Source organism: Falco punctatus, assembly GCF_963210335.1.
Source record: "Falco punctatus genome assembly, chromosome: 4".
Classification (NCBI taxonomy): Eukaryota; Metazoa; Chordata; class Aves; order Falconiformes; family Falconidae; genus Falco; species Falco punctatus.
The window spans coordinates 34669004-34683931 of record NC_137583.1 but is presented as its reverse complement, the minus strand read 5'-3'; the positions used below and the strand labels follow the sequence as shown (position 1 = coordinate 34683931).

At 38.3% G+C, this 14928-nt stretch overlaps 1 protein-coding gene across 2 annotated transcripts in view; it reads right to left on the bottom strand.

Annotated features, from left to right (window-relative positions):
• The window catches only part of SMG1 (SMG1 nonsense mediated mRNA decay associated PI3K related kinase), a 67574-nt gene that overhangs the window by 5149 nt on the left and 47497 nt on the right, over positions 1 to 14928 (bottom strand). For both annotated transcript variants that reach the window (XM_080386647.1, XM_080386648.1), the window contains 18 exons: positions 14272 to 14494; positions 13064 to 13310; positions 12242 to 12471; positions 11425 to 11673; positions 10896 to 11034; positions 10704 to 10813; positions 9871 to 10089; positions 9243 to 9433; positions 8456 to 8628; positions 7796 to 8075; positions 6787 to 7059; positions 6423 to 6657; positions 4708 to 4934; positions 3367 to 3517; positions 3090 to 3279; positions 2386 to 2855; positions 1236 to 1373; positions 215 to 367 (listed from right to left, as the gene is read on the bottom strand). In XM_080386647.1, the coding sequence (XP_080242773.1) occupies positions 215 to 367; positions 1236 to 1373; positions 2386 to 2855; positions 3090 to 3279; positions 3367 to 3517; positions 4708 to 4934; positions 6423 to 6657; positions 6787 to 7059; positions 7796 to 8075; positions 8456 to 8628; positions 9243 to 9433; positions 9871 to 10089; positions 10704 to 10813; positions 10896 to 11034; positions 11425 to 11673; positions 12242 to 12471; positions 13064 to 13310; positions 14272 to 14494 (3898 nt within the window). The remainder of the gene's footprint in view (positions 1 to 214; positions 368 to 1235; positions 1374 to 2385; positions 2856 to 3089; positions 3280 to 3366; positions 3518 to 4707; positions 4935 to 6422; positions 6658 to 6786; positions 7060 to 7795; positions 8076 to 8455; positions 8629 to 9242; positions 9434 to 9870; positions 10090 to 10703; positions 10814 to 10895; positions 11035 to 11424; positions 11674 to 12241; positions 12472 to 13063; positions 13311 to 14271; positions 14495 to 14928) is intronic.

Sequence of the window (14928 nt, the reverse complement as noted above, 5' to 3'; positions counted from 1 at the left end):
AGTAGCGGTATCATTTCAGGGCCATCCACCCCTGCAGCAATTCTCCCAGAGATTATTCATATGGCTTTCGAAGTGAAATTACCAGAAGTATTTGGTTATTTCTGTTTGCTCTTTAGATGCTGAAGAGGAAAAATGTTTTCTACATGAATCTCAAGCAGGAAATAAAAAGTGAACACACTTATCAAGTCAGTAATACTGCACTTATGTAGAGTACCTGACTCGCTCTCTGACTTTCTTTCAGTACAAGGTTTCTCCTTTCAGCAATAGTGGCATCAAAATCTTGCAAGACGGGTGCCAGTGCAGGATTAGCGCCTCCTGCCCATTTTAAACGCTGCTCAATACTTGCTTCAAGTGCTGCTAGTTTTTCCTGTATTGGGGAAGAAAAAAAACCCAAACAGATATAAATAACCTATTGATATACATAGTCTCAAGCCTAAATGCCTAACTTAAAAAAATTGCACATATATAACACAGGCAGACATTCTTATACCCATATATATAAAAGAATGTGGTATTCATGACTGACAAATGTTAGCTTATGCTGGTTTGAAAGGTTTGTTTTCAGCACACATCACAACTGGATTTGATTGTTATGGAAATAAAGCCATCTGTCTAGATTTTAACCTACCAGAAAAAGAAACACAAAAATAATCACATTTCTAGGCTAAAAATTATGTAAAAATCATAGGAATACCAAATTATTTTACAAATAATCTTCAAAAATTATTACAAACAGTACCTTCACAACTAAAAGGAAATTAAAACTCAGGAAGCTAAGCAGTATTTGTTTTAAACAATTAAACATTCTATATTACAAACACCCAAAAGCCTAAAAAGCCAAGCCACAGCACACAGAATAACTGATTTGCTCAGCTCTACAACGGAAGCTTCTGACACTTAGCTGGTGGAATGACAGTAAGGATGACCTAAGTCAGACAAGCTTAAAGAACAGGAGCTTGACCAGCCTTCAGAAGGAAAGGTACTTTCACATATTCAAACTTTCACTCATGAAACAGATTTACTGATATTCCTGAGAGAATATTTTGTATGAGGTAGCAAATTAAAAAAGCGTAACAGTACACATCAGACAGACTGAAAGAGATTAATGAAAATACCACTAAGTTTGTACTTCAGTAGCAGGAGAGAAAACAATCTGGGGGTGGCAGACAATTTTGCAGTTTGTGCTAATCACATTCCGATACGCTGCTGAACAAAACTCCCCAAACCAGCAGTACCTGGACTGTTGCAATTGAAGCTTCAATCTGACTGAGCGTGTGAAGTTTCTTTTTCATGCTGGCTAAAATTGCAGAACGAGGCGGAGGAGTAACAGAAATAGCTTGTGGGCGACTGATAAGGAGATCTTCGTGCTGCCACTTTAAGAAAATAAGGGGAACAATTTTCAGCATTGCTCAGCACGAAGCACTTTGGCCCACAAACAGCAATTCCAGTGCTCCGTAACAGTTTACAAGAAAGGGTGTTTTAAAAGGGCTAGGTGCCAGATGATACCGGCACGCTTGAAAGTTCTAAATCATTAGAGAGCGTTAAATTATGTAAGTAGTTGTAAACGATGTTTTGCTGGCTTGGATATTTATACCATTAATCAGTCACTAACTTACTAGAAGTGATTTATACACATTTCTTTGATCTAACGGAAAACCCATCAATATTCAGAAACAATTCACTTGTGACGCATTAAAACCAAGACGGTTTTGCTTACCAGTCTATGAAATGGTTTACTACCTGGCATGGAGAAAGCTTTTACCCTTCACCTACAAATCGCTACACGATGAACATCAATGATACTACAACACACCTGGATACCAGCACACACTTCAAGGGACACAATGTCATTTATCTAAAGCCTCAGAAGGACATTTTCAGGATTGATACTGCCGCAATTTCTATTTTTTCCGTAAGGCAAACAGTGGAGCAAGGATACAGTTAATGGCTTAAAACTTTGAAGGAAGGTACAAGATGACACTCAGCAATGCGTACCCTCTCTTTTAAGCAATCTCCTCCCTTAAAGTCATAGTCTGTTTGAAGAAAGGGGGAGAATAGGACAACATTGCCAGTAAGAGAGCCAGTGAACGATTTATTTTTCTAATAAATGACTATGTGGAGATTGAAAAAAAAATACATGTACTGACTTGAAAAATAATTTACACATTGCCACACTAGCATCTCATAAAGCAGCTAGTCTTCAAAAGAAGCTAGCTGTAACATTTTTTTCCTTATACGTTTACAGGATAATTTAAAAGCAACACACTTTATCAAGTCTGTTACAATACTCTAGAGCTCATTCAACAACCTGTTGCTCAGACACAGTAACTAAAGCTCACTTCCAACAGACAACGCAGGCAGAAATAACGCGCATTGTGGTCTCACCTGGAACATGGCAATATGCAGCTGCACTCTCTGAAGGCTGGTCTTGCAAGATGAAATACTGGTTTCAAGCCTGCGCACTAGATCATGCTTCTTCCACGCTGTATCATACGAACTAGCTAATACTGTTGCCCTGTTCATGACCAACTGTGAGAACTTGCCAATTTGGATGTTGTGCTCCACAGCCTTCTTGCACAGGTCATCCACAGAAACTTTGCTTTCTGCCCCAAAGTCTTTAGCCTCTACCTGAGCAATTATATCAACACCCAAAGCACTGATGAAACTGCATAAAGTTAGTCCCAAAGCTTGATTTGGAAGGCCAATTAAGAGCTGCCTCACAAAGTCAGCTGTAAAAGCCTTGATTGGTTTGGCCATTTGGTCTTCACTAAAACAAGAGTTTCTGTAAAGAGCTTTCACGTTGACAATTTGAACAGGTCCATTTACTGCGTTCTGGTCTTCAAGGGAACTGATTCCTTTTAAAGGAAAGAAATAGTTTTCTGTTATAAACAAAACATTTGATGCATCTAGAAAAATATTATCTGACTTATAAATGCAACAAGATTACAGGAAGTAATTTTTAGTTTCTGCATACTTGCCACATATGAAAGGTAAGTTACAGTAGAAGTGACCATTTTATATCCTTCTAAAAAGAACACGGGATGAGAAGTGGACAAAGCAATACTGAATATTCAGTAACATTTATTTACCTGACAATGTTTTAGAAAAGGTACCACAGAGCCTGAAGAATTCTTTAATTGTTTGCAGTCTCTTCAGAAAGAAGATTTCCTCTAGAACTTGCCGATTATTGTCGTCATCAAAGAAGTTAACTTGGGTGCTGCGGGCCTCCCTAATTATGTCAATCTTACGCCAAGCAACAGGTATTTCCATCTTGTTTAGCTGAGCAACGTAAAGGAAACAGATCAGTTTTTATAAAACTTCCGTATTTCTGACTCAAGAAGTCCTCTGAAAAGAACAGATCCATACCTTTTCAATCAACAAACCAAATGCAGTTTCCACTTGAGCAAACATTCCATCAAAGGCTACCAAAAGCATCTGACCAGCTGACATTTTGGGAGTTTCATCAACTGAACCATTTCTCGGCTGAATCAGTTCACCATACTGAGCGTGAAGTACTCTTTAAAAAAAAAACAAAACAAAGTGTTACATGTTTTTGCTTAGTCTACAAGAAATAAATAGGATTTTCTTAAACCGATTGATCCCCCAGCTAGAGCAGATTGGAATTAAGTTGTAGCCAAACAAGACAAAATTTTTGCAGGCTTTTCGTAACCCCCTGCTCACCACAATAACCCTAAGGCTGGTGTCGTAGGAACGGCTAAGGATACCATAAAAGACAGGATTGTATTCAAGGACCAACTACAAGTCTAACTTATAATACAGGTAGAGGATACAGATCGTACTTCCTATGAGCATGGTAAGAAAGTTACAAAAAGTGATGTCAGTATCACCTTTCCTTCCTTGAAAGCCAAGTACTAGTTTTATAACATACACGTATGTAACCAACTGACTGGAGTATGGGGTAAAACGAAGGATGAGGCCTCAGGCTCATGAAAGGGTGGTCTTATCCTCGCCCTCCCTTATATCACTATTGATGCCCAACTAACAGGCTGAGCAGGCTTGCCAAGGGGTAAACTAGGAAGAAAATTAACCTAAAGGGGAAAAAAAGGTAAATTAACTGGTATAGCAGCCTTCCTTGTACCACTGATGAAGCCACCATAAGTGGCTCAAGGGAAGCAGCGAGATCACTTCTAGTCAGCAGGAAGCTTTTGAATTGGCTCAGCTGTCTACCAAGCACTTCCCCAGAAAGGTAGTTTCCCACATTCCAAGACGCACAGGTCTGTCCTTGGTTTGGGTTTTGGTTTTTTGTGTGTTGTTTTTTCAATCAAGTCACCGATTCATCACGCAAAAGCTGCTCATCAAACCTCCTGACGAGAGGAGTGCCATGGTTACAAGCTCTCCCTTTCACAGGTTCCTCCCACACTCAATGGACCAGTTCCTATTTTTAGCATCCCTGAACTTCAAACATAAAAATCGTATCTACGCGTTTTGGAAAAAGTTGACTACCAAAAGTCAGCTTTAAGCAGATATAAGTGTAAATTGCTGTAGCTCTGTATTTCTGTGTACGCAGGTGGATAAACGCACAGAGAGGAAACACGTGCAGTTTAGACACTGCACTCTGCTTCAGGAGAATATTCTCCGGAGGAAAAGCCTGATGTCAAACAAGTAATAAAATTCAGACAAACTAGTGCTCTTCACTCTTCATTTTCTCATACCTGATTTTTTTTTTTTTAAAAAAAAGTGATTTACCTTGCAACATCGATGTAATGAGTATGCATTTCTTCCTCTAGTCCCATAGCAGCATTTCGTAGGTAGGCTTGAAGAGATTCCACCAGCGTTTGCAAGGGGACTCCATCAGTTGTTTGTTCAATAAGATTATCTAATTCATGGAGCATACTTTCTAAAGTATACTCTCCTTTCATCAAGCACCTAAGCGCTTCAGGAAAAATAATCTGTCGGAAATTTGAGTTCAATTCCTGTTGGGAATCATCAAAACATAAGAAATTTTCCCCTCTGAAAAAATATCATGTGCAACTTTTCTTATTTTAGTATTAGTCTGCCCTGCAGTAGACATCAGTTAAAAGATAACAGTGGTCAGTCAAGGGTCCAAATCTTACTTTTTTAAAATTAAAGAAATCAGGAATACATTAAATCCTGGACAAACCCAAAGGTTTGACATCTGCACAATGTAGCAACAACTACCTCAACAGCATCAGCAGCAACACCTTACAGCAATCCTCAGCAGAGGATTGGTGGTACAGAGATCACACTTCACAAACCAATTTCATCAAAATTGGTAGCTTTTCTTTTCCATTATGTAACTATCAATGAGTTAAATTATATACTGAATTTATGATTTCCTAAACTGATTAGACTAGGTAAGGAAAACTAATCTAAAACTTGCCAGGTAATGATTATTTTGCTACAGTCCTACTCACGACACAGAAATCAATACAGGTAAGAAACACAATACCTTAAGTGGCACAAAGCAATTTTCTCCAAGCAGAATACAACAGAGGGCTAAAGGCAGCTACAGAAAGAACCAACCAACATGCTCTGTCTCCAAAATGAGACAAGACACGCCAAAAAGATTCGTAACCTTAACTGCCCAGTGAGTTACACATCTTACCTAAGAGCTCACACAGCGAGGACTACAATGTGTAGGTGAAAGATGTCAGCTGCAATGCAATGAAATTGCACGTACGTTTCTGCAAAATTTCTGAAGCACCAATATTTTGAAGAGCGACAAAACTAAGTGATGAAAATCTCCATGCACTTACACAGGTTGGTAGGAAAATATTTTTCAAATACAATACTGAAGAACCAAAAGCCTCAAAAAGCTATTTACATCAGCCACAGTTTACAAACCCCCTAAACCTTCGGCACATATTTCACTCAAGCTTCCGCTAATGTTTTGTGGTTTGAAGCAGAAACATTTCTAAACCACAAAATTACAAATGCATTTTTCTCCTTTTGCAATCTTGGAGATAGGGGCCTGTAAAACATGTTTTCAGAATTTGTCTCAAACTACTTGTTTTCAGGTGAAAATAACTAAGGCTTAGCAGGAGCAGACAACAGAAAAGAACACAGATTAAACAGTTAGGAAGTTGTTCTGGACTGCCAGCAACAGAAGAATGAAAGCAACACATGATGCTGGTGTGTCTATAAGTCTCATGCTAACTTTCTCACAGTTACTTACTTGACAGCAGTTTTTACAATTTGTCATGTACAGATCAAAATGTTTTCTTTCAACCAGTGAAATGTAAACTGTAGTAGCGAATGCCTGTTCAGCTCAGCCAAATACAGCAATCAAAACTAAGGTCCAAACCCAACAACAACAACAACTCAGCAGCACCATAAAGAACCATTTAGCTGTTTGAGGAAGAAGCTTTTAAGAATGGCTCAGCTAAAACCTTAGAAGGTTGGGGTTGAGGAAAGTATAGTAACATAAAAGTAAGTATCACCTGAAGCGAGATATATACTCCATTCGCTAAGTGAACAGCTTCTGATGCTTCAATTGGGTTCGGAATATCTAAGTCCTGGGGTACAAGATGACACTGCTTCAGCAACTGTACAAGGCACGTAACGTTCCCACTCATGCTGCAAAGCTCCTCCAAGAACCAGGCTCCATCTCTTGAAGTCAAATCAACCAGCTGCTCTCCAGCACTAGATGCTGCACCTTCCATCATCAGATTTCGCCTAGATGAATTATGACATTTACTTAGACAACCTGCTTGCCATTGCATTCTCCACATGTTACTTGAACATTCCTTTTAGGTGGTCTCAAACATGAATGCGTACAAAAAAATTTCACAAGAGGCATCTCACCTCGTCAGCGTGCAAAGAGCAGAGATGATAACACTTGCTAAGCTCAGTGAGCCCTCCTCTCCATTCTCATGAAGGAAAACTTTTATGCAACGTTCGATTTCTTTCAGCTGCTCTTCACAAACAGGTACAGTAACTGCCTCCTGTTTCAAACGCTCCACCTGCCTGATAAGTTTGTTATTTATATCTGCTGCATAGCGCTGTAGAGTCATTTCTGTAGCAGTTATGAACTGACACATACTTGGAGGTGGCTGAGGAGCATACTGCATTTCATACCTGTAAAGTAGAAGTACAATGACAAAATTCTCCCTTCTCAAGCACCACCAAATTGCATTCTGCTCTGTGGGAGGAAAAACACACTGCATTTGAACAGTTCCCACACCACCTACACCATATCAGCTCTAAATACCACAGCAGTCGATGGCTACCCTAATGACACTTTTGTAAAATCCTAGAATGCACCATATTTCATACCTATTTGCAAGGACAGAAAACAATTAGTAGCCCTTGAGGCAAAGAACGATTAGAAAATAAGAAACAGGAAGAAAATAGGTTTCACTGTAAATGCTTGATATAATCTAGATCTTGTAAACCAAGCGGTAATAATGCTGAAATGGCCTGACTTCAGAACAACAACAACAAAAAAAACCTGCCTGAAAAATCTTGCTTTAATAAAGAGAATCTTTAGCTGACCTAAGTGATTTTTAAATACTAGAAGTTTCTGAACCCACTAAATATCACTACCCTAAGGCCACAAACATGGTTCTTCATTTATTCATTGCATGGCAACATTACTTGGTTTTCTTTTTGCAGTACCCAGATAAAACTTGAACTGTATTTTTAAAGCAGTTTTTCATCTTTTTCTACAGACTTCTAGAATTACAACTTAATCTTGTCTTGCTTTATAATTAGATCGGTCCTTGCAAAAGTATTACTTTTAATTAGAAAACTAAACCCCTAAGGTAGCTTGAAAATTAAGTTCTTCAAACAATCCATTATTCTGTCAACTTACTTCCTAAAGATATCCTGACAACGCTCTATTGTCATGTTACAGATGAGTTCTTCCATCCAGGTTTTCCACTGCTCTATTCGGTGCTTCTGGAACACAGCTTTTGGATACTGAAGAGCTACTGTTGCATAGTTGTGCAATTGTTCAAGACAACCACGTAAGACGGATCTTCTCTGCTGGAGAAGAGCCCCAACTTCCCCTTCCAGTTGTTCACACTGACTGATTAGATGCGCCTGGCCTGCATTTTGCAGAAACGCTGTTGCTGGTACATAACTTGGAGGACCTTATAAGAAAGATGGTTAAAAGTTATGATGCATCTCTGAAGCACATATATTTTACAGCATACAAATACTGAGCATTAACATCTTTTCAAAAATATTTTTTTTTCTATGATAAAGGAGGCATGGAGAAGTCATATTGAGAATTTTGAGCACAAAGAAAGAATAATCTTGTGCCCAGCTGGGGTAAAACAGACAAGTTCCTTCATACAGCTTGGCACAGAAACCTTGAGTGCTCTAAATCACCCTTTGAAGAGCCCCCTTTCTTTCCATTTATTATACACAGGTCCTTGCCTTTAAGTCAGAGGATACTCATAATACCTCCTGATATTAAAGTCTAGTTATTTGCAAACCATTAAAAATCCACACAAATACTATTTTATACCTAGGTCCATTTGCGTGCTAATTTCTTGAAGAAGACTTGCAAGTTGTGTTGCCTCCAAATTAGTGAATGCAGTTTGGTAATGTGTTATCCACTGCTCAAATTCATTCAGCTTCACCTGGATTGCTTCCTGGACAGCTCTTTGTTGAGACTGCAACTGTGTGTGCTCAGAATACCTGAATTATTGAAGCCACAGAATCAAGTTAAGTATTACAAGAAAAAGAATACTTAACTATATCGAATACAAAACCCTACAGAAAAATACAACTACCTTGTCGACCAGAAAATGAACACATTCTCGCCAATTATGTAAAACTTTAACAGTATTAATAATTCTGTTTACCTACAAAATAATGAATGCATATGCATATTCATGCAATTCTGAAATCCTTGATCAATTTCAAATAAACTTGAAAGCTAAAGAATTAGAAACTTGTATGAAAAGATTTTTCTGCTATTTATCAATAGCTGTATTATGTGGATTAATGTGACGGGACACCACATTCAGCACATTGTCTCTTGCCTTGACAGTCAGGTGTGGAACACTGACTAGCACAGGTTATATCGATAGAGTACGAGGCGTAGGACATAGATAAGATTATTCAGTAGGAAAACAGTTTCAATAGTTCTTCTGTACAAGCAGCGACTTGCTGACTTTAAGAAGAGCTTTCACCCAGCTATTAATCTCTCTCATATATACATTTCTAACATTTAACTTGTAAGTGCATTACCAAATCACAAATGGTATTGAACTGTGAGATTCCCGACAGGATTTCTGGCTCCTCTGTACCTGTGCTGAAGTGTGTGGGAGGGATGATCCACTCCTTCCGCGCCTTCCAGAAATTCTATCTCCTCCAGTAGTTTTCCTTGCAACTTTTCTACATCTGTCAACTGCTCTTGCAGGTTCAGATACTCTTCTAAACTACTGTCCAATTTTGGCAGCACAGCAAGCATTTCATCTCTGTTCTTAAACCAGTTAACCTATAACCAAGACACAGATGTTATAGAACTGGACTTAGTTCAAACAGGTAAGAGAAAGTAATATACAGCAGCATTTAACCCTTCAGCGATGTTGTTCATCTAGGACTACATCCAGTGCTACAAGTACTAAAGCTTAACAGACATTCTTCATTTAGATTGCTCACTAAACCTCTATTTTTATTCCTCTAGCCCAGATTTAGGCAAAACACTGAAACATGTTTTAGAATTACACACACAGAAAATGAAAACTAAATACTTGCAAGTTCCATACAAGCATACTGTATTTCCTCAATACAAACTCATTTTAGCTCAATAGAATTTGTGAACTACTTCTAATAAATGACCACCTCTTCCACCACTGCCAAAACACACATGTATTAAGTGAAAGCATAGGGCCTCATTTTGTTATAAAATAGAAATTTTTGTAGAAAACTCACCTTTATCTCGGCCACTCTTGAAGAAAACAGACTACGTGTAATATCTCTTTCCATTTCTCTTTTGCTTTGCTTGTTTTCAGCCTGCTGGCCACCACCACCATAGACAGCTCCAGCAAATCCTGCTTCACCTCCTGCTGTCCAGTCCACCAGAGGATCATAAACAAAAGCTTCAAGCAATGTAAGCAAAGTCTCTCTCCCACGCCGCATAATATGAAGGACCTGCATCACATTTTAAACATTCTGATCTTGCATTATCCTTCTATAGCAGTGGAATTTTAAGTGCAAAATGTTGTACTTGAGTAGGTACAGAAGTCCACAACCTCTCCCAAGCCACTACAACTACAGAACACCACCACAACGTATACAAATGTGACAAAACTGTAGTAACATCACTAAAACTAAAGAATGCATTCTAGCCTTCCACAAAACCTCCATACTCTTGAACAAAAGGGAGTTTTCTTCTCCAAGTGTCTGTTGCTAAGCATTTTTCTTTTTAAAACTTATCTGTCATGTTTATAAAGGACAAGTCCTGAAGAAAGAGGGCAAGTAAAACTTTACAAAGAAAGCTGCAGGAAAAACTTAACATTTTACATCTAGCACTACAAGGCCCCCTTCCCCCCCCCGAACTCTAATTGTACCATTACTTGCATATGTATTTATTTGACATTCTCTGGTTTCTTAAATACCACTATAGGAAGTATCTAAAGTAAGTCCAATTAAAACCACAGCAGAAAAGACTTTATAAATCAACAGCAGAACGTTTAATAAAAGAAGTTCTAAGACAGCATTTGGCAAGTGATAGCCCTCAGTTTTCTGCAAGTTTCCCAACTTACTTGTTCACAAGAAAGCCTGAAAACCCCTTCCACTCCTGTCACTCCAAGTGCTGTCTCAATATTGTGCGTCATCCGGAACGGAACCTTCTCTGGTACCCTAAGGCTTTTTCCTTCAAGATAAAAATTTGTTTCTTTTAATCACCAAGAAGGGAAACCTTTCATTTGAATAACATATAGCATTTTTTAAATTACCTTTTTCAAAGCAAACATTATAATCTATGTGGACAACTTCTCCTGTAGTCATATCTATAAGAACATTATCCAGATGTCTGTCTCCAAGACCAATGATGTAGCCAACCATGGACATAACTGCAGTGGATCTTGCATACGACTTTAAAGAGAGTTTCAGGAAAAAATTATTTGTGGGAATCCTCTGCCAACACATTGGACTGACTACCATCTTAAAACATTTTAAGTGTAAGACAAATCAAAACCAACTTATTCCAAGCTGTCTTCTATTTGTTGTCTGATTATATCTTACAACAGTTTTCATGTCTTAGGCTGATAATTCTAGTATAATAATGTAGAACTATCAGGTGTACACCCATTTTTCATTCCAGATGGTACAATTGCCAACCTTTCCCATTATATGAAACTTCAGCAGTGCTACCTCACCTAACTCATGAGTATCATTGCTTGAACACATCCCAGGCATTTGTTGCCCCTCATCCCATTAAAAACACAAGAGTTTCAAAGGGAAAATATATTTGTTGTAACTCACCTGCGTAACTCTCCACCATTCATCCGGTGTAGTACATGATGACCAGAGCTCCTTAGCTAGGAGATTTGGGGGAGTTGCTTCCATCAGTTCTTCTAGAACAGCCCTCATGACATTCAAGGGCCAGTCACGACGTGACACATCAAGACTAAGCCCAACTGCCTTTAAAGCAGGTCCAATTTTACTGTAGTAAAGTTCACTGGGTCTAGGCACTATTCCAGGATTCTGAGGAGTCTGGTACGAGTCCTGAGCCTAGGAAAGGTAAAAATGGCAGTTTACATATCACAACTCATTACCACAGAAAAGTGTCCCAAATTCAGTTTTGGTGAGAATGAAATACGAAATCAACTCCTCTGAGCTGTGAAAGCCACCCTCAGTAGAGAAGTCTTTCAAAAACTGGTAGTTAAAAAAAGTCTGAATAAACTGAAAACACATTGTTTTGGCCTAACTCTACTCTTATCAAGGTAATTTCAAAAATATAAGTGAAAACTATATTTAAATGAGAATGAGAGAATGAGATTTAGAACTAAAATAATTTTAATTGAGGTTAACTATTTGTTCAAAAGCAGTTCTTGAATTCTTGTGCCAGAACAGTATATTTATGTTACATACTGATATATATATATATACACACACACAAATACTTACATGGTTTCATCAACATCTGGTAAAATCCCAAGAGATATGAAACAGAACCATTTTGCATTATTATAAACAAAACACAATCCTTTTAAGACTACATTATTTAGAATTGCAAAGCAAATCTGAGTAAGTGTTTCCCTTCTGATTTGTTCTAGCTGGCATCAAACATATTTGTTACCTTTTGTGCTTGTAAAGCAGCTTCTCGTTGTTGCCACCGCTTGTAGAGACCAAACAAAGGTGTAGCTCCATCCACCCACTGGATCAAGCCTGATCTTGTTCCTAGAGGTGTCACAGAGTAGTGCCTCGCGTGGAACCTTGGTGTCTCTTGACGGTTAATAGTAGCAAACATTGTGTTCACAATTGATAAGAATTGCATGATTCTTTCATCTAGATGCAAGTCTTCCAAACCTGGAATCAATTTATTTTGTTTAAAATTCAGTTTCTAGATAAAAAAAATTCTTCTCTTACAGCACAAAACACGTAATTTTTTGAAATCCTACTTAATTTCAGACCATTAATAGTTTAATAAATTATGCAGATTAGGTTGAGTTGTTCAGCCTAAACCTAAATGTTTACATAACACTTACCTACTAGAATCACCAGTTTATGACAGCTCTTGGTGTAAGCAGTACACACAGCATAACGAATAGGCCTTGCCGGGAAGGCATGAAGTCTCTAAAGTCTGCTTCTAGGTGCTACCTTAACCTTCTGGAAAAAATGCATCCAGCTAATCCTAACAGAATGCAAGCAGAAAACTGTTCCTAATGCAATTCTTATAAAGAAGGGGTCCGAAACACCCCGACTTAGATTCACAAGGCCAAATTCCTTGAAAATGTATGGTGAAGTGGGAGGTGGGGATGAAAGGGAGCAGATGCTCTAAGCAACTCTTTCTCCATGTCATGCAGGCAGATAAAAATCACAACCATGCATCTTTCCAACTTCAATATAGTCTAATTTATAAAGAGACATTAACTTGTATGAGAAAATCTCAATTTCTTACCTTTGAACAGGTAGGGATAGTTCTTTCCATCTGAACCCAGGAAAAGCAGCTTTTTAGGTTTGGTTTTTGTAGGCAGGATTGTGATGGTGCTGCCCACGCTGTGAATTGTGATGGTGTCTCTGGTAGATACTTCTCCAGGAAGTGCTATTTCAGTGTTCATCATGGCAGCCAACCAAGGACTGATTTCTTCAAGTCGTAAAAGGTAACTAGCCCGCTTCTGTGCTCTTTGCTGCAAACTAAGCATAACCTATTCCACAAAAACATAGTTGTGTTTTAGGTTGAAGTTCACCTTAACAGCTAGCATTAAAAAAAACAAATAAAACCTACCACCAAAACAGACTTAATGACGGTCATTTTCCAGAAAGCATGGAGATTTTTCTTAAAATGCTTTTCACCCTTGCCACCCTACTAATCCATTTACAGCCTAGGATGAAGACGATCAAAACCTGAAAAACACCCTTTATGCAGCAAATATACCCTGCCTGGCAATAACTGCCAAAGTCATAAACAAATCAAACTCATCAAGAAGTTTGCTCCTGCATTTACAAATATTGGAGCTGTGGTCAAAGGCAGCAGCATTCAGCCACCTCCTCTTTATGTATCTGCATGCTTGCTTGTTCTGCAAAGCAGTAGGGGAACTAAAAAAAAAAAGTATTTATATAAAAAACCTCGGTTCTGTCTAGCAAGACTTTTAAAAATCACCAGGTTGGCTCTAGATATTGTTTCTCCTCAGACCCATTAAAAACTAAGACAAGACCACATAACTGAAAATAAATTGTCTTTGGGAAAGGTTGATCATTTGACTGTTGCTGCACAGCCCGAGGACTATGCTTAGATAACCAGAGTACCAACTTGTTAAATTTTAAATTCACTAAATTCAAACAGCATGGAGTTTCAGAAAGACAGTATTTAAAAAAATAAAGCCCTCTGCCCCTAAAAAACTGACAGCATCCCAGACAGCAGAAGATGCAAGATTTGGAAAAATTCAAATAAATTCATTGGGTAGAAATGCAGTAATGCACAAAGGAAGACTTGTTACAGAGGCAAAAATTACTGTGCTTTAGTGTCTAGCATGCCTGTGATTGCAGAGAAGACTAACTTTCAGGCTGCAATTTTGATATGGCAAAAAACCACTGAGGGTCAAGCATGTGGTGTAGCAAGGGTACCAAGAATCTCCACACTGTACTCTTAGTCTGTGACTATAATACCTCTTTAAATGGCAGCCAGCTGCTTCCAGGTTTAGCAGGGTTCAAAGGATTCTTAAGTTTCTCTAGCGCGTTTTCAATTGCATCTCCATAGTTATCCTGAAACCATTTCTCATGAGGAGTTTCTGCAGGAGCTGCAGTGATGCTCCGTACGTGTTCCAAAGCAAATACAATGGGCTTCATTAGAGCTGTATGCTTTTCACGCATGATTGCTATTTTCTCCTCTCTATTAAACAAAAAAAAAGACACCAAAATTTTCTCTTAACTCCATAAAACCAAGTTATTTCATAGGCAAAGCATTAAAATAAGACTGCAAATGAGACATCTAAGAACGCACAAAAATTATTACATCTCTAAAATGAGGTCTTCAAGAATTATAGTATTAAAAGGAAGTGTATTTCATTCCACATTGAATGCATGTTCCTATGAATGACACTTTTCCCCACCCCATTTTTTAAATCTGAAACATCTGAACTGGATTCTTCACCACTGGAAACCCTGAGGAGAAGCTCAGAGCTCAAACCACTCCAAGCAACTGATTTCCTTTAATAAAGAGTTCTTCACTACTACTTCCTGAGGATGTACAGGATGTACACACTATAATGAAGGGAAAGAGAAATATTCACATCAAGCTGTTCTCCCATCCCATGTCAGCACCAA